The following is a 20908-nucleotide window of genomic DNA, read 5'->3' as shown; positions in this document are numbered from 1 at the left end:
TCTACAATTTTATTTGTCTCAAAATATTCAAGATAGATACTGCGCATTTAGCTTGCTTTTACGATCATTTGATATGTAATATGTTCTACAAAGTGGATCCAAAAGCAAAATAAATGTGCTTTTAAACATTTCATTCAGGGGTAACATGGCAACAAAGGAAATTGTGCAAATATTGTGATTTCCAACTTTTGTTTAGAATAACAAACAACTCAAATATATTTGCAAAGTTATATCTTGGTGCCAGTTTTGAATTTCCTCCAAATACGTTTTTTCCAGAACAAAAATGCATTTTAAAGTTAACTTAATATTTATTTCTATGATAAGTGTTCTCTGAATATTAGCGACAAACAACTCGATTATAAATGATCACACACACAAGTGAATTTAGCCCTCACACATAAAAGGCAATCATTTCATTCGTGCAACATATTTTGAAGTACTTTTATATTCACTTATCTTTTTTTTTTGTTAAGGTACTTCCGCCATCTTGAATTTAGAGTGACCTTCATTTGAGCAGTGAAAATATAGCGAACAAAAGCTTTTAAATGCAGATGTTCCATAGCACAAAACAGCTCAGTTTGCAAGACCTGAACTACAAGTAGCTGTATAAAAAGTTATACTAAAATGTGGAAATAAACAAAGCAGATATTTTACCCCTGTTTTTCCATTTTTTTTATTAGGTTTATAAATCCTTTCAAAATACTTTACTAAATATTCATGAATGGCAAAATTTAGTTAAAAGTTTCATTTAGTGCATAGGAGAATTGTCTTACTGAATAGAACTAAACTTATTACAAAATCTATTTTTAAATCTGACCACTTCATGTGAAACGAAAATACATTCGTACATATAGCTATTTTAAGCATACATAAAAGTAGTGCAATGTGCGGACAATGATTTTTCTGTGTAGTGTACCAAACTGCCTAAAATTGTAAGCCAAGTCTCTTTTCTTTCTTTTTTCTGGTTGGGTTTAACTTCGCACCGACACAATTATAGGTCAGCTTTGATGGTGGAGAAAGACCCCATATGCGCCTCCGTGTATTATTTCATCACGAGCTGATAACAAATGTGTTTTGAAATTCCGGCATAGAAATGGACACTGACTTTACATTACTGCGGTGTTGACAGCGGAAGCAGCGGTCCAGTATTAAGACTACGAAACGAATTCTTCATCTGAAAATTACGAACATTGGGATCAGTGTTCTGTATACAACTGAAAATAATAGACTTGCTATTTGCCGAGTGCACACTTGTTTTCTATCGTCGTTAATAAAAGTAGACTAGTAAATAAGATCGGACAGTGCAAAACTATAATAAATGGATATCTCTAACCACGAATATGGAGGCATATATAGTTCAGTAAGGAAAACTAAGGTAATAGAACAATCATATATTTAATTCCTTGAAATAAACATGGCGGCGAAACATTTAAGAAAAACTGTGCACGTATTTTGCGCACTATGTTTAATGACATTTTCTTGAAAAAGTAACGCCCGTGTGCACTATTTCGGCATTTCTTTGATTTGAAATTAAATATTTTATAGCAATAAAGGTTACATACAATACCAAAATTTAGCACAAAAAATGTTCACTCTTTGTCTTCCAAAGCACTGTGGAGATAGGGTCAGTGTAGCTTTCAAGCTCGCATGTTTACCTGCAAGTATATCTTTTCCACTTTTATCATATATTTGTTATGTCCTTGCATTTCGAAAGCTGTTTCGAGGATTCTGATTTTTCATATGAATTTCTAATTTCAATTTGCGGATGTACATTAAATCTAATCCGCTGAGGTTGTTTCTTTCGTGATATTTGAAGCGTGATCGTTGCTCACTTATGCACATGAAGCTCGTGTTGTAATTCAATTGTGAAAAAATACAGGGCTAATTGATAAAAATTAAACGTTATTACATTTTGAAGTCGATTACAAACTCATGAACAACATTCTCACCAATTTGGATTTTATCAACGTAAAATACGTACGTCGTTGGAATGCTATAAGGAAATATGTTTAGACGACACATGATACTCAAGGTTTGTAAGAAATCTTTCCTTTATCAAATATTTAAGACAGGGAGGTAAACTGTCAGGGAAATCAATATTCCAAAAGGTATGATAATATCTACAACGAAAAACAAGCAAAATACTGCGTATTAATTTACGTTAGCCAATGTCTTGAAAGAAATACATAAACTATTCATTCTTTTCGTAAGCAAAACTGGCGCTGTCTGGCTTTATGTTATCCTACATTTGTCATTGTAATTAAGCAGACTAGATACACATTTCATGTAAACTTTTATGTGTTATAGAAAGCATTTGAAAATAACCTAAAACAAAGCAGTTATATTTACTCTCTTATGAAGAAAAATGATGTAGATTTACGGGAGAGCTTTGGTGCCAAGTGGCCGGTTTATATGATAAATCTGTCACTGGTTATTGTAACCCTTACCCTGCTAAATTTCTATAATGAACTTGTCCATCTTTCAATATGGACAGTACCATTAACTGTTTTAAGGGGTGCTTACCAAAAAGATACTGTCTGATGGTGATCAGTGCAGACCATGATCAGACTATACGGATGTGTAGGCTGATCTTGGTTTGCACTGGTTGCAAAGGCAGAATAACTTGCTGCAAGCAGGATAAGAGTAAAAACATGCCCTGCTGTGTCCCTTATGCATGTATGTCTGTGTCTGTTAGTTGCATCTGTGATCTATATTGTATATATTTAATTTAGTAAACAGTCTGAATAAATGTTTTTACAATAACATTTTATAAGTGGATGATGATAAAATATTACTCGCTTAAAAAGGCTGCACCTCATTTTATTTCAAACATGATAATTTCGTTAATATGTTATACAAGTACTGAACTGCTAACCTGACATTACATTCGAGCTTCACCATCTTACCATCATACCTTCGCACTTCACTTGAAGTTACACTGTGTTTAAGTGAGAACCGGACATGTAATTTCCAGATGTCTTTGAACTGTTTTTTATAGTCTTCAAGTTTATGAAAGCCTCTAAGTAACATGGAGACACAAAAAAGAATTTGTATGCAATGGTAAATAACTCTTACAGTAATGCACACCAAACATATACAGTTACGTCCCTTCCTTAAGGTTGTAAAATGCACATTGATTTAACTTTTGAAAGGAAAAAGTCTCATAAATTGTTGTTTTATCAGCAAAGGAGTAGATAAAAGAAATAACCATATTTCTTGTGCTTTTCTTTGATTATGCAGTTACAGTCGAATACAGTTACCTCGATATTCAAGGGACTGTCAAAATTACATCGACGTATCCGAAGTTCGATGTAACGATATCGACTGTCTGGGACTACTTTGTACTTGTGTCGGACGTCTATATTGTCATTATATCCAATGCTTTTTTTCAGAGGGCTTGAAAGGGGAAAGAAATAATATAAAACGTAAATACGATTTTAATTTTATTGACAAATAGAACATCTTAATTAAATACATACGCACAACTTTTTAATTTTTCAAAAAAATACATTTAAACATTAGCATTTTATTCATTCTCTAAACAAGTCTGAATGAAGCGGTAACGTTCCTAGTTGAGTAGTCATTTTGACTGGGCTTCAATCACGCAAATTGCCAGTTAAATACGCATATTGTTACTCAATCCGAAATGGCAGATTTTTACTCCGACAATCAGAAAATGTTTCGTCCAAATTAGTTGTTATATTTGAAAACAGCTTTCTTCCTTGCACGGTGTTTTATAACACTAATTACTGGGAATGAAATGAAATGCATGACATTTACATTGGATTAAAGATTAAATAACAAACAAAACAAACACACAAACTTACTTGAATATGATTAATACATCGCCGGACAGGTTGATTTTCACACCTTACAAATAACATGGATATTTTTGACAAGCTGTGATATCGACGAAACCAGGTGTAAAAACAGTACAGGTAAGTTGACGGGACTGAAAAATCTCATCGAGCTAAACAAAATATCGAGCTAATTATATCGAGGTACTGATAAATAATTACTTTAAGATAAATAGGGAAAAATCGGGACCGACTCAAACACATCGTGCTAACCGGAGTATCGGGCTAACCGATATCGAGGTAACGATATTCAAGTGTATATTACTTCCACAAAATCAGACTCCTGTAAGGGATATCGTCATACCTGGTACATGTATTGTTGCTCTGAAAAAGTATGATGCACCTGGCACTAAGGTGTTAAGAGTTTATTAACACGACATTAAATTCACGCAACTCGATATTTCGACAAATACAGAAATCTGAATTTGCGTAACTCGAAATTTCGAGTTTTAATTACTTACATTTGTCAGTTAAACTGTTTGACATTTTTGTTCGGTTTTATGTTAAGATTATAAAAAATTCCATGTTTATTTATTGTTATGGTATACTTCTTTACTTTGATGCCATTATGTTACTATGCGACCACGTAGGTTCAACGTTGTGTTTCAGTATTGTATAATTGTACGGTCATATATTAAGTAAAAATGATTTAATTGTGGGTATGAAAGCTTTATAATGGTTTATTTGTTTGTACAATCATAATGCATTATATTTTCTAGATATTTTGTTTTATTATATGTTTTTTTAATTAGAATATATATATGATGTAAAAAGTATGTTGTACTGTTGTTTTACATTAGCTATATAACACTAACAAAGTTTGTTTTGATAACACCAAATGTGATATATAGCCAGATATTTAGTTACAGTACCACATACAACACAAGTAGAAATATGTATATAAAAAAATCTTCCGATTGAACAGTTCGTTTTAATTATCATAAAAGTTATACGTCACAAATTTCAAAGTAAGCCTTACTTTAATATGTTTGACGATGTTATCACGGAAACTATCCATGTTAAATATAGTAGAATTCCACATAAGTCGAGACAGCTATTATTTTCTTGGATTGCGATCTATATGCTTTGAAAGATTTTGTTTTGTTTGTTTCGGGTTTATCGCCGTTTTTCAACAGTATTTCAGTTATGTAACGGCGGGCAGTTAACCTAACCAGTGTTCCTGGATTCTGTACCAGTACAAACCTGTTCTCCGCAAATAACCCCAATTAAATCAGAGGTTGAGGACTAATGATTTCAGACACAATGTCGTTTATCAAATAGTCACGAAGAACATACGCCCCGCCCGAGAATCAACTTCACGACCCCGCGATCCGTAGCCCAATGCTCTACCTACTGAGCTAAGCGGGCGGGTACTCAGACTTTATTTCATTTGGAGGTTCTATAAAAAAGAGTTTGTAAGGGGAGTGTGTTTTCTCAATGTTGTTGGAAGGAGGTCTTGTTCATTGACTTTAGTCTTAAACTAAAACCAAGAAGCCTAGTAATAAATGAAAACCTTTTATTCAGGAACCAGTTGACAATTTAATTCCCCATGCCCCAATATTTTGGGAGCTGAGCGGGAAAAGGTGGGACACTTCGAGTTATCCTTCCGTCCTTCCTGCAATTCTTGTCCGGAGTATTTTCAAGCAATCACTGGTTGGAATTTAGCGAAACTTTATAGGAAGTTACACTATTAAAAGGTCGATTGATTTTTACATTCACTGAATTTGGTAAACTGCAGTACCATTTCTTGTCCTGAATATTCACCAGCAACCAGAGGCTGAAAATCACTGAACTATCATAGAACTTCACTCTTAAGAGGGAATGCGCACGTAATCTTCATGTTCTGATAAGATGATTTTTCACTGAGTTTCTGCCCTTTGACTATCTAACATATACTATAGTACCAGTTTTTGCTTCGCGTTTTCCTCAGCAATCACTGGTTTGAATTCATCAAAACGTCATAGGAAGCTTTACTAATAAGAGACGATGCGCATATTGTCTTTATGTTCCGGTCGAATGAGTCATTGCCCTTTTAGTATTCAACAACATACCGGTAGTACCATTTTTGTCCTGAGTATTTCTTAGCAAGCTAACTTCACTTCCAAAAGGAGATGCGCATGCTATCTTCATGTTCTGGTGGGATGTGTTTTTTCATCGAGATATTGCTCTTTGATTATCTAGCATTAGCAAACTATATGTGACCAGTTAGCGAATTCAACTTTTGTTCATTTAATATGTACTGATGTAACTTCGGGGATCAGACGTAAGTTTTACCGATAATGTCTTGCCTTTATCAGACAGGAAACAAGTTGAATTTTCCGATCGCATATTAGCGTTTTCCCATCGTGAAATAACGAAAACTTTGTAGCTTTTGGGCGCGCCTTTTCTGACTCGTAGTTTTATGTCCGTCTTTGTGTTCATTGTAATGTATGCTTTAGATTATCTTATAGCGATGTTTCAGATATATTATATATTTCGGATTGCGATTTCGGTCTTTCTATGGGGATAGAATGCAAAATTTTTAACTGCTGGACGCCCTTTTTCAGACTCGTAAATATATATTTGAGTTTGCATTTATGATGGATGTTTTATATTAACTTATATTTATTTTTCTGATCGCGCTTTCGGCTTTATTATCGGGTCAGAATTCAAATTTTGCAATTACAGGACGCGTTTTTCTTAGTTTGACTGTTCCGGTTTCAATACGTAGTGTAAACTGATGGAGTGAAAACACTTTTTAAGTTCTATTTGCAAAAAATGAATACTATATAGTACTATTATATTGTAAACATCAGATTGCCACTGCATGCGATTGCTCCCTATTGTATAAATATTCATATTTAAGGTAATAGAGATGTACACGCGTAGACCGATGTGAAGATGGACAACGGATTAGCGACAAAAAGCGGGGAGTTTCTCAAAGTTATTACCGTAATAAATAAGTAAGGAGCGATAGCTTGAATTATGTATACATTTATTCACAATTTAAAAAATCAGTCCAATTGATCTCCTCCGGCACACCAAAGCTGCACATATCCTCACAGTAACAGACAGCAATCTCCTTGGATTGCGCCATACGGAGCTTACACATTTATATGTCTTTATTTGGCCTATTGCGTGCTCAACAGACACTCTTATACACATTTGCCTTTCTTGACCGTGTTTTCTGCGTAATTGAGCTGCGCTGTAAGGTGTTACAACGGGGTGTCTGTTTGGATAAATTTTGTCCGCTAACAGTGTACAGTTGTCAGGAAATGGCAAATCTGCTGTACCAATTTGACGCATTAGCCTGTATGTTTGTGCGTCGTTCTGGTGACCAAGAAAACCAGATTCAATATAACATATTTTACCACTGTTATCAACCACAACCTGTGTATGAAGACAGTGGAACATTCTATGTCCTGAGTAAAACTGACGTTGGTTATCAGTAGGCCTATATATTTCATGGCTAATGCCATCTATTGCTCCAACAGCGACTTGTAGTTTAGGCCATCGTTCCCGCAACTGATGCCAGTTCTGAATACTTGGCCATTGTATATACGCGGAAAGTGCATCATCAAATGCGGGAATAGAACGTTTTATTTCAGACTGAATGTACGACACACTAACACCAAACATGCTTGATAACATCCGGTAGGTTGGATATGTCCTCAACCACATTAAAACTAACAATATTCTGTTCCTTTTAGACAATACATTATCCTGTGACTCAGTCAGTACAATCAAATTCACAAATTGAAGGAACGTTTCAGGACTCTCACCAGTAATTTCAAAAAATTCGTACCGATGACTAGAAAACAACTGGAAAAGGTTCCTTCCAGTATAATTCATTTCCAGGTCTCCAAGAAGTCTGCTTCGGACATCGAGCAGAGGGTCCGGTGGAGGTTGACAAAGTTGAACAATGGTAGCCAATACATATCTTTGATAATCGGAAATGTCAGGTGGAGGTCTGGTTTGAATTAACAATAATCCAAGGAGATGCCGCCTACGCCGAGGATCCATTATACGCTGAACAAAATTTATCTCACATTTTGGTACTACGCGAAAAAACATGAAGGTAAAGTAAGAACAAAAGAGAGTGTTTATATGTGAAAAAGTGAGATTTATATATGTGCAATGTATACCAATATAAGGTACAATTATATGTAGTATACACGTCGGTCAATAGCCAAAACTATTGCCCTAGGTCTGAAGGATAAGTGAAAGTGGAAATAGTTGAGACTATTGACCGTCAGGCCATTCAACAGATGTTTTATAATATCATATCTGAAATAAATTATCATACTTATTTTCTTCAAGATTTAATTTTTAGCCATGCAAATTTTAGTGTTGAATATAAACCAACCATGTAGCGCAAACTACGGACGGACGGTTTATGTAAGATCTCAAGCATGTAATAACTATCTGTCTACATAAAAGAATATATTTAAAACAATAATAGTTGTTACACATTTAACTGTTACCATTTTCTATGCAAACATCACTGAGAATTGAGACTAACGCGTTGTTAAGTTATTGAGCTGAAAGTTTATCAGTATCTAGGTCACCGTGACCTTGATTTTTTAGCTACTGGCTCCACGGTCAAAATGTATCTGATTCATTTATTTACGATAGACAATTATGAAATTTACTATAATAAGCCAAAACGTTCTTAAGTTATTGTAGAAAACCCGTTTTAGTCTCATTGTCATTGTGACTTTGAGCTTTGACCTACCAATAGGTATGTTATACTGACCGCCTGCAAACTTCTATGAAGTTTAATGACTAAAGGCCAACACCTTCTTTTGTTATTCAGCATACCTTCACCATGACCTACTATAGGAGTAATTAACTGACCACAGACTGTCATCTTAGGAAATATTCCTTTGAGAACAAACTGTCCCTAATTATTGACCTGAAACCAAATGGTCTACCGATGTACAAAACAGACGGACAGATAGAATGACAATAAGCATTCAATAAAAGGTTTTGTTCTTAATTTCTTATATTTGTACAATAGCCATCACATGAACTGTCACGATTTTCACGAGCGATACAAATAGTGCAAATACATTGTATGCGTACGTTTTATTTTGTGGCGAAAAAATAAACATGGATAATAACCAAGGTATGTTCGTTTTTATGCATGGATAAGTTGAACATAATCTATATGTACTGAAAGGAAAATGAAATGAATTATAGAACATATGCAAACTTACTTATTACAGAAATAATCTATGCATTATCCAGCATGAGTCAATCGTTTTGTGTGTGTGGGTGTGTGTGTGTGTGTGTGTGTGTGTGTGTGTGTGTGTTTATGGACTATATGTAGTTATAACATGTTAGGCCAAGGCATACTAAACTTTGTGTCTGTCAACTTCTCTGCTGTTGATAAAATAATTTCAAAATTATTTATTTTCCAGGAACACTTCGCGCACGGAGAAAACAAAAGGTCAAATTTTCAGACGAAGAAGTGATCACCATCCTTCGGGCATTTATTGCCCATCCAACCTCCTGGGCTGACGTTATTGACGATGTGAAAGGGAACATCGACCGCTTACAAGCGTCAGCGCACCAATTGTATGCTACAGCCACAAACAAACAGCAACGGGACCGCATGTCTTCGAAGTTGAGTTCACTTATAGCTATAAACCAAGACAGCATACAGAACGTGCAAATCAGGTAACAGTGTTGTACTTACGTTTCACTAATTCACATTAATGAATATTCATAATTTAATGCCAGAATATACTGATATACTCTCATTTATATATTAATATTTTTATTTACGGAAAGTCGGTGGTTCTACGCAGGTGCCCGCTCGTGATGAAAACTGCACGGAGGGGCACCTAGGGTCTTCCTCCATCATTAAAGCTGGAAGTCGCCATATGACCTATCATGTGTCGGTGCGACGTTAAATCCAACAAAAATAAATTAAAAAAAATAATATTTTTATAATATATAATTTAAAAAAAAAGTTAATAGGTAACATTTATGACAGGATTCAAGATCATACAGGTAATATCTATATTAATATTTTCAGAGATCTTCTACAGTCCATTCGTGATACAGAACGACGCCTTGTAGCTGATCCCATACCACCGTTGCATCAGCCTGCAGCGGCACCTGCAGCACCCGCACAGGCTCCACCAGCCGACCAAGCTCCCGTTCCTGAACCTGCCGTTCCTGCACGTGCTCAGGTAGACATGCGAGACGGCATTGTAGCGGGGATGCCACCTTCATCATCTGACACTGAAGGGGCAGCAGCAGACCCCCAACCACCTGCGAGAGGGGAGCGGAGGCGTAGGAGGAAGCGGAAGCGATCTCTTGCTGATTTGGTTAGAGAAAATCAAGTTATTTATAGACGTTGGATGAAGAAGAAACTGCCAAAGATCCAGCGGGAGTTGGGTATCTCATCATCTTTTTCTTCGTCTTCTGATGACGAGTGACATGTTTATTTCATGTATTTAGAAATAAAAATAGTAAAGTGTTTTTTTAGTAGATCTTATTTCTTTGCCCGTAAGGATCACTGTTACATATTATGCATATTGATTTAAAGGTTAGAACATTTTTGCACTACTAGTATTTAAAATTTGTAACGTATAATAATGATTAATGAAAAAGAATGATTTTAATAGTTTATAGCATATATCCCATACAAAAGCTTGTTATTAAGTCAAAAAAAAAGGACCTAACTCCATAAAATAATCAATCATGAACATCAGCAGATTGTCAGAATGGCAGACGAACAGACAGCTCAGACACTACACATCTCGCCGGGATCTTTTAACATTTGGGGCAAAAAAAAAAAATGAGATAAAAAACAATGAAATAAAATAAGTAACAATGTAACAAACGAAACCAAATGTTTAAGTTGGAATGGCCTAAATTGGTAAAACAATAATTTTGATAATTTTGACAAAGTGCCCGCTTTTTGTCGCTAATCCGCTGTAAATCTCCACATCGGTCTACGTGTGTACATCTCTATTAGAAATGATAGAAAATGTCAAGAAGGTTAAATATCACACCTGGTCTAAACCTTTTTACTATCTTATAAACTAAACAACTGTGATCTTCGAGATGACATTGCATTTTGGGGGCAGGTTCGAGGGTGTGGTTGTAGATTGTGCCGGAGAAATTGGTAGAACAAAAGTTGTTTCCATAATGATAACGGTCAAACTAGAAATTTAAAGTTGTTTGACTATGGTTAATAGAAGACCCTACACATATTATGGTTTATAGGTAATATGTGATGGTTATACTGACCTTAAAACTTTAAAACAATCTGTGATCAATATTTGATGTACACTCGTCAGTAAAACTAATAAAAGTGTTTTACCTTCGTCCTCTTAGAATGGGCATGATCATATAAATGGTATGAAAAAATGCCTGAATATCTAAATTTCCAAAAGGTACACATTTCTCAAAACTCAAAAAAAATATTGATATTGTTCTCTTTATTGGTTACCTAGCAGCATAGATATTATATCTTGCGTTTACCAGTATGGATTTTTCAAGGTTATATGTATTCGATTGTAATAATGGCGTTACCAAATTGTTAACGTCTCCGATGTCATAAAACAAGTTTAACATTTCGTTTTTAAAAACTTTTATTGTTTACAAAGTTAACACGGACACATAATACAAAACATAAAAAGAAAATGATTTTGCTACTTAAGTACATATCTACTCATGTTTAAAGCTGCTCGCCCGCAGAAAGGTTTACGGATTCACAGCACTATATGGTTATGTAAGAAAAAGTAAAGCGTTGCAAACGGTTTATTATTTTTCCAATATAGCCATATAGAGCGGTGAATCCGTAAACCTGTTTTCATAAGCCATGTTCTCAGAACGTTACATAGATTTTCGCTTATTTTGTTGATCATGCCTTTTCATTTTACATTCTTGTTATAAAAATGTTGCTTTTGTGAAATTGAATATTTTCGACCAAACTGAGGGCGAGCTGCTTTAAATGTTACATAAGTGTAACAGTTGCAGAAACCTTCTTTTAAGGGAGAGTCGAGAAGTAGACATTATCAGAAATTAAAACCAATCTACTTTCGTAGAGATACATTTTTCATGTTTTATGACTGAAGCAAGTTAAACATTTTAAATATTTGTCTTTAAATATTCTCCACAACCTCTAGAATTTTATCTAAGAATTGAAATTAAATGCTTTTTACATGTTTTCTCTCTGAATATGATTGGGTTTTAGCACGTACTTTATGACATAATAAAACTTTTAATATCATGTGTAATTGTCCGATTAGTCACATACTTTCATTTTTTTTCTGCTTGTCACAGGTTATTAAATTCAACAGTATGACTTTGCTTAAAATAACTTCATTTTTCTTTTAAATAAACCAGTACAAAGGAAAACATTTCCCAATGGTGCTATTTCATCAACAACTTCGCGAATCTCCCTTTACCGTAGATTGTTTGTAGAACTTGTAGTACTTCTTTGAAAGCATTTCTTCAAAATAGTAAAAATAGTATTAAAATATACTTCATGAAAATTTAAAACCAGAACACTAGCATTTAAAGATACACACTCATGAACCTCTCCCACCAGACCACACTCATTTTAAGATATACACTATACACATGAACTTTCTCAACCAAACCACTAACATTTAAAGATATACACTCATGATCTTTCTCAAACAGACCACAAACATATTAAGATATACACTCATGAACATTTTATTCAGACAACTGACACGATGTATTTAAACTAATCCTATAATAATCTCGCGTACTGATTTGAAAATATTTGCTATGTATGAATTTCATTGCTTAAGACTTTCACACCTCAATACATTCTCACACAATGATTAACTAAAGTAAAACAGTACAAACAGTACATATAATACACATAACTAAACGTTGGATTAGCCTGTCATTACTTCTAATGAAATTAAACGACCTTTGTCCAATTAACTTGCTATGATTTGTGATAAATCGTTAAATCGTTGGTCAATGTTGGTCTGTTCAAAGGGCATAGTGGTAACATGATGGCAAACATTTGAGCACAAAGAATCAAACACTCTGGGTGACAGTCTTCTTTTTAGGATCACAAATCCGCACGGTATGAGATAAACATGATTCGGGATACCAATATCGGTAACTGCGCGGACATATGTGAAACAGCTTATTTTGCACATGTAATCTATGACACAGTTTTTCTCAATATTATTTGTGTAAAGTACTTACAGCAAATAGATGTTAGGTATGCAATTCTTCAAAATGTCTTTATGGCTGGATTATTTAATTACGACATATTTTATGATACCAAAGGGCCAAGTTCAACATAGTATAGCTCTACTTATGTTCTCTCACAATATACCTTAGCATTCTTACTGAAATCTGAAAATAGTCACAAAAGCACGTAGAAGAATATTATAATCACTCTTATAAGCAAAGTAGGGACACTGTCTTTACCAAAATCTAAAATAATATAAAACCAAAACAACATTTAAAAAAAGAATTTGTTTAAAATAGAATCTTACATCACAATGCAGAGCGAATACTAGTATACGTCGCAGATATACCTAGTAAAAATACACAGGTTAATGATACCTTATCCTATGAAGATCTCAAATAAACGTGCAAAGCATAAGTTATCCTGCTATTAAGAGCTTAAAAATTCGGTTAATGCCATCTAATGCACTCAAAGCATTCCAATACAAAAAAAATCCTTTTTTTAAATAAAAAATGCTAACTCAGATTCTTATCAGAAATCCTTTCCAGGGCTCTAAATGTATTCACTATAAACACAAAAAATGCCGACATCGTAATAGAAATATATAACAAATGATGTGTTTCAAATATTAAAAAATAAATGTATAACTACAATGAAACTAGACAAAAATGAGAGTGTAAAATCTCCTTGAAGTGAATAAAATAGTTATAATAAGGATCCCTTGTTATATTGTATTTTCTCCATATATTTCGTCATAAATACATGTACTCTGAGAAACACTGATATCAAAATGTCATATAAAATAGAAGAAATTTAGCGGTGCTTTATATCATAAACTTTAAAAGTCAAATAAAACAAAACTATTACTTGTTTATCTTTTCCGATCTCTGACACCAAAATCTGTCTGTTAATTTTTCTTCTTAAAATGCAAACTTGAGGTTCATTTGGAGACATGTCTCTATAAACTCTCATTTGAGTACGCTGTGCAAACTAGACGTGCACTTCTTTATACAACACGTTATCAGGGAGCATCACTCGGATCCAATTTAACTGGTCAAAATTAAATTTATCTACTGCTATTTGAATTGTCGTATGATCATCCCCCCACATAGCATCATCGACATTAATTTCTTTTTTTTTTGTTGATAATTTGCTTTTATATGTTCTCATTATATAGTAAGTGTATGAATATATAAGAAATATATATAAAACGAAAAGCGTTGGCTGGAAGACAATCGGTTGACCAATTGTCATGAACGTAAATTTACCTTCTATGTGAATATGAATTATGCTAAATCTGTTAGAAACTGTTCTTTTTCTAAGTAAATATGAACAAAAAGTCTTTTAATTATATTTCAATAGATAATACACAATATGATATAAATCTGCCAGACTATAAAACCGACACAATGTAAACAATTAGCCGTCAAATATTCACTTATTTCGATGTAGTTTTCACAATATTATGCTTTAGAAGTCATTTTGCAGCGAACTCGATGCGGTGAACTGAGATAGGAGTTGGATTAGTGTACCACTTCTTAACGCATATCTGCCTTTTTCCAATCATACCTTGAGTTTGAAACGTTTTCAGCTTTTTGTCATTAATTAGAATCTGAAATATACACATACACAAACACAAAAAGAAGTAGACATTATATATACAATATATATCACTAGTATTGTCATGCTCGTGCTTTTTATAGAAAAGCTCCATGCTGCATAACATGTATTATAAGTCTAAAAAGTCGTATACAAATTTAGAAGGAATGAAGCAGTTTTACTGTTTAATCATACTCATATATCATTTGCAGTGATAACAACGATTTACAAGCTTTTCTTTTTACATTATTTTAGTTTTATCTAAAATACTTCTGTGATGTACAGATGGATACATCACCTTTGAAGTACTGATGATAATTGCCAGACGTAAGGCTCTATTTTCTTGGCATCTTGCAGGAAGCATAACAGATAATAACATTGTGTGAAAATGATACACTTAAAAGTGTTTCTGGATAAAAAAGTGTTCAAAGTGCCAATATTACGTGACAAATTATTTATTTATTTTTTTCTTTCATTGTATATATGTTTATATCAATAAGCTACTTCGTTTCTAAAACTTACTGATGCTGAGCCAGAGTGGGCAAGGAATGAGATTTTCAACATTTCCTTTGAAAGTTCTGATGCAGACAAATGTACGTTTATATCTCTCAGAGAAATCTTGTCGTTGGTTTTTTCAGTAATATCGACGTATGTAACGCCTTTTGAACCATGGAAGCTACAGAAAAAAAAAGAAAAAACAAAAAAAAAACACAACATGTCTTCAAAGATATCCAATGGCCATCTTATACTTATATATTATAACTTTAGATATTTATTTCAGATGTTTATAATTTTGATGAAAGTATTTAACATTATTATATATATATAACTTTACGTCTGAAGTCTGAATGTATTCATAATTAACTGATAATTAGCTGTTTTAGTGGTAGTAGATATCTATATTACTATGTTTATCTTTTGATGTATACGGTGTAATACTATTTCAAACTTTATAAATAGTACTGTTTGTACACATAAACTCGTTAAGTAACTGTTCCTGTTTCTATTTATGAAATATGGAACAATTATACCTTTAAAAATAACTATTGTTTGAACCATTTTTCCATAACGAGATTTGTCCTTGACGTCGACTCTAAAGTTAATGTCGAACACTCAAAAAGTGCATCGTTTATCTGGCCTTACATGTGATAATAGAATTTTTGTACGTATTCAAAATGTCTAGATTAATTTCGGGTTTAAAATTATAAATTGATTTTGGTAGGTAACTTTCCATTGTGAATTTCAATCATTTTGGATATCAAAATTTTTTATTTTATTTTTGATTTTTTTGTTCTTGTATTGTTTTAAAACTTTCAAGATATTGTAACAATCAGTCTCTTCAATTGTACAAAAATTAGAAAAACAAATTTCTTGAAATATAATTTTTCCAGACAGAAAAATATTAAAAGCGTTAGCCATAAAATCAACGTTATTAAGAGTACCTTGAAAATTGAATAAGATCCTACTAACTAAGCTTACGGCCCGAGCGCAGATCTACAGATTGTGGGGTCGTCGTGCGTTCGATTCCCGGGCGGATACAATTGATGTTGGGGAAGTTAGCAGTTACTTTCGGGGAACAGGTCTGTACTGGTTCAGAATCTAGGAACACTGATTAGGTAAACTAACCGCCTCTACATATCAAAAATTCTGTCATAAAACATGTGTTTTAACTCCCCCTCTCAACCCCCAAAAAAACATCCTACAACCATCACTGGGAAAAGTACAGATGCAAACATTTTTGAATTCGGTTGCTTGAAGAGTATTTAAATGCTGTCGTCATAGTCAGTCATCAATCTTTATTACAAAAATACGGTATATAAGTAACAGTTATTGTTAAAGGAATAGGTCTGCATTGTGTTTATAGACCTGCGAAGGATTTTTGATTTTCAAATCACCTTACAGGTCTATAAACACCATAAAGACCTATTCCGATAATGATAACTGACTTGCCTACATACATCTTTGTTTTAAATAATCCAGATAGGTTTCGGATTTGAAGAACATTTGTAACGTGTATGTATGATTAAAAACAAGTAATAAGAAGAAGGAACAAGACAATATGTGCTACAATTTATCGGATACTATTAATATAACAAAAGGCCCAACTTCCTACGCACCTGTAAATATATTTGCCAGCAACTAGGACATGACATTTTGTTTTGCATAAAAAATCCGTGCACATTTGGGAAATATTTCTGAGATCATCAACGCGTGTCTTGTCAAGTAGCCAGAATTTGACGTGAATGGTATTTTATAAGATTTTATGCCCTCAGAATTGACATATAAAAATTGCACTGTCCGTCCGTGCGTTTGTGCGTCCGGTAAATTCTTGTCCGGGATGTTTGTCTTCCATTCATAAAGGGATTTTGAAATAACTTGGCATAGATGTTCACCATAATGAGACGACGTTTCATGCGCAAGATCCCGACCCCTAGCTCCAAAGTCAAGGTCACACGTATACGTGAAAGGTAAATATAGTATGTTTCGAGTCCGGTTCATAACTCTTTCATTCATTAAGGGATTTTGAAATTACTTGCAATGGCATAAATTTTCCTCATATTAAGACAATGTGTCATGAGCAAAACCCAGATCCCCAGCTCCAAAGTCAAGGTAACAATTATAAGTCAAAGGTTAACATTGTTTGTTTCAGGTCCGGTCCATAACTCTGCCATTGATGAAGGGATTTTGAAATTACATGGCAATAATGCTCCACATAATGAGATGAGTTGTCATACGCGGAACCCAGACCCCCTAGCTCCAAGGTCAATGTCACACTTTGAAGTGTGTTTCTTGTCTGGACCATTTTATCAAGGGATTTTAAGGAAGTTCTGCACGTTTGAAAAACCGGAAGTGATGGCGTAACGTCATTTATCCGGAAAACGTAGAATAAAGTCTGGATTCGGCGTACGGGAATGAAAATCAGTTTATGAATTAATCGAAACTTGTGAGTAAATTTATTACAATGGCACTGTTGCTATATTTCTAAAGGCAAAATATGATATTAAAACATATGACACGTTAAAAAGTCAAAATAATGTCTTAAGATTAGCGTGAAATGTACGGTTCTCTTTAATCATGATAATATATCTCAAAAATAAGCATACGGACCTATATATTTTATTTCACCAAATTATAGGCCATATGTTTATCAACAACCTTGAGAAGTTTCATCAAAATCTGCATTGTAGAAAAAAAATCTATTTTTGAAAATGTTATGAAAGTTATGATTTTCCCATAGACTCCCATTATGAAATATTGCATGAGGTCCAAATTTTTCAAATCAGTCTAGCAAAAAAAATCAAGCACACGACCCTATCTTTTTTATTTGCTGAATTTTCTAGGTATATTATGAAGTTTTGAAAAATCAGAGTTTAATTAAATTCTACATTGTAGAAAAATTTCGATCGAAACGTGCAGAACTACCTTACATTATTTGACACAAATGTTAACCATATTGAGATGTGTCACGTTTATGACTGAGGCCTCTTAGGGCAAGGTCAAGGTCACAAAATGATATGTGATTTTTTGCGCATACAGCTGTGGCATTCTTAGGCCTACTTTGGGGGTGGGGGTTGGGGGGGGGGGGGCATTTGTCACCAATAGTGACAGCTCTTGTTTTCCATAATTATTATAAGAAACTTTATGTTTATTTTTTATTTAGTTCTTTAATTTGCTACCTAAATATACATTGCCATATAAAAAGGTATGGATATAGATTTATCTTTACATTATCACAAGAAATGCTATCATAATATACCGTGATCAGGCACATGCCAAGAAGACACAACGAAATGTGCTAAAAAACTGCGCTCACACCATCGAGAAGATATTAAAACCTTAAGTCTTCTTGACAATGAAAGTAATGAGTACAACTGATTAAGAGGCTTGTAGTTCGAGGCCTCTGTTTTAATTGACATGGCAACGATTTGAATAAATATTATATAGTTTTAAGTCGTTCTGGTCCTCCGCATTTGATTCACGTGAAGAAGTTGTCAGATACATGTGGATGTAAATACAAGTATAGAATCTAGGAAACTGACAGTTTTATACGAATGAAAGACTGTCAGGTCTACAAAACTTTGTACAATGCAAAATATTTTACGATATTTAAAGGCATAAAATGGCAACTGTTAATTTGATATGAATTAACGACATTCAGCAAAATAAGAACATTTTTCAGAAAACAAGAAATGTACTTTTACCAGTTTCCCACTAATTACCACTACCTGAAAACTGCCTTTAAATATGTTTAAACTGTCAATCTTATTTCAGACATGTTTGAAATGTACCACGATCATTAAACTGGGTTTTTTTCTAAATTCATGTTCCATGTTAATTGTACACAAAATCGTCACAATTTACAGCAGCAGATTACTGATTAACCTGGAGGAAATTTGTATTGTTTGTATATTTATTTTTGCCATCATATCATTGTCATTATTTTTCTTTTTAAAATAAAATGTCCTGTTTCATGAAGCATTCTCCTCCTAGTCGGACGAGTTTTACCGTATTACACTTCAGACAAATATGAAGATCTGTTTAGAATTTAATGTTAAATCTTTACAGTAAAATCATGTTTAGATCAATTTTCAAGATATGTAAAACTGGTCGGAAATTTCTCACTTAAAACGTACTTTTTTGAAACAAGTGATGCTATATTTACGGAGAAAGTCACGCGTTCACTTTAAATGGCAGGCACGGATATCTCATGATTCTACTACATTGTTTCGGTCGCTTAAGCATAACTTTAAATTTAATCTCTGACCAATGTGCGTGTCGACAATTTGGCTTAGTGGTTAGAGCATTGGACTATCATCCGAGCGACTCAGGTTCGATTCCCACTACACGCACTTGAGGTTTTTACGTCATTTTTGCGTAAACAGTAGAGATAGCACACCTCTAGAAATTGTTATAGACCTCTTAAGTGGTCTGTAAGGTGTTTATAGACCTCAACGGTACAAAGAAACCGATAGGTAATTCATGTTATTGAAGATCTGTTTTTCGGCAAATGCAACTATTACATTGACAAATATTTAATATAAAACATTGCAAGCGGTCGTGAAACACACACACTTGCAGACAAACACATTCTTTCCTATCATTGATTCCTATCACAGACTTAAACGGCTCACTTTTGTTAATAATAAATTATTAACATTATATTGCTGGTACATATGAGGCCAAAGTCATTGATTTACATCAAATGAACATTTTCACGAGTAATCATATGATGCAGAAAAAATCTATAACTAATGATCAAACTAACATTCAAACAATTAGTATTATGTTTACATAGACGTGTTTATTGCACTGATGTAAACGATAATTTCTCATCGCGCAAAAATATTTTTAAATGTCAGCGTTGGATATTTCTCACTAAAACGTTGGGCCTCCATGACCGAGTGGTTAATGTCGCTGACTTCAAATTACTTGCCCTTCATTGATTTGGTCTCGCACCTCACTTGGGGCATTGAGTTCTTCACGTGATGAAGCCATCCAGCTGGCTTACAGAAGGTCAGTGGTTCTACCTAGGTACCCACTTGTGATGAAATAATGCACGGAGGGGCGCTCCAGTGTCTTCCTCCATCATTAAAGCTGGAAACGCGCCAAATGACGTTTAATTGTGTCGGTGAAACGTAAAACACTACAAAACAAAACTAACACTGAAACATACTTTAGAACCCGTAAAAAAATGGAAAATATTTCATCAGATATTAATATCATTAAATGGTAAACTATACTGTCCTAATTTAAAAGAATTACATGAATTGATTTCTTTTTGCATACAGAAATGCATGTACACCTACTGCAAGCTTCTAAATGTCTTACGTTCTTACTAGTTTGAAGGACTTGGAATAAATTAGCGACTTTTTGTCCTAGGAATTTAAGGTAATACATCTGCTATATTATTTTACTGTGCAAAGCTTCGGAAAAAATGTTGACTCGTTCTTTAACAAAAGTGATTCTTTATTGTTATACATGCTATAATGACCGGATTCAAGTGCAATTTTGTTTGCGTACTGAGGTTCCAACTTAACAATTCAATACTTTTAATTGACATGTATTGTTCAACTGCTGACCCAAAACTACAGTTTGACTTACTGCAGGAACAGTGAGTTGGATACGGCATCGCAGATCCCAAGCGTATCACTTAGTATTACCCATACACTGCAAAATTAAAAACGAATCATGGTGACACACCCTTAGACATTTCGCCTTTTTACCAGTTTAGCAGATAAAACAGCAATGATCAGTATGGATAACACTTTAA

At 33.9% G+C, this 20908-nt stretch overlaps 1 protein-coding gene across 1 annotated transcript; it reads left to right on the top strand.

Moving 5' to 3' along the window:
• The first annotated feature begins 8948 nt into the window (after nucleotides 1-8948).
• On the top strand, nucleotides 8949-10285 carry LOC123541546 (uncharacterized). Its single transcript, XM_045327102.2, has 3 exons — nucleotides 8949-8964; nucleotides 9260-9518; nucleotides 9880-10285. The coding sequence occupies exons 1-3, from the start codon at nucleotides 8949-8951 to the stop codon at nucleotides 10283-10285; spliced, it is 681 nt and encodes a 226-aa protein (XP_045183037.2).
• The last annotated feature ends 10623 nt before the right edge of the window (nucleotides 10286-20908 follow it).

Source organism: Mercenaria mercenaria, chromosome 19 (assembly GCF_021730395.1).
Source record: "Mercenaria mercenaria strain notata chromosome 19, MADL_Memer_1, whole genome shotgun sequence".
Lineage (NCBI taxonomy): Eukaryota > Metazoa > Mollusca > Bivalvia > Venerida > Veneridae > Mercenaria > Mercenaria mercenaria.
Note: the sequence above shows the minus strand (reverse complement) of the source record. Positions and strands in the feature narration are given on the sequence as shown.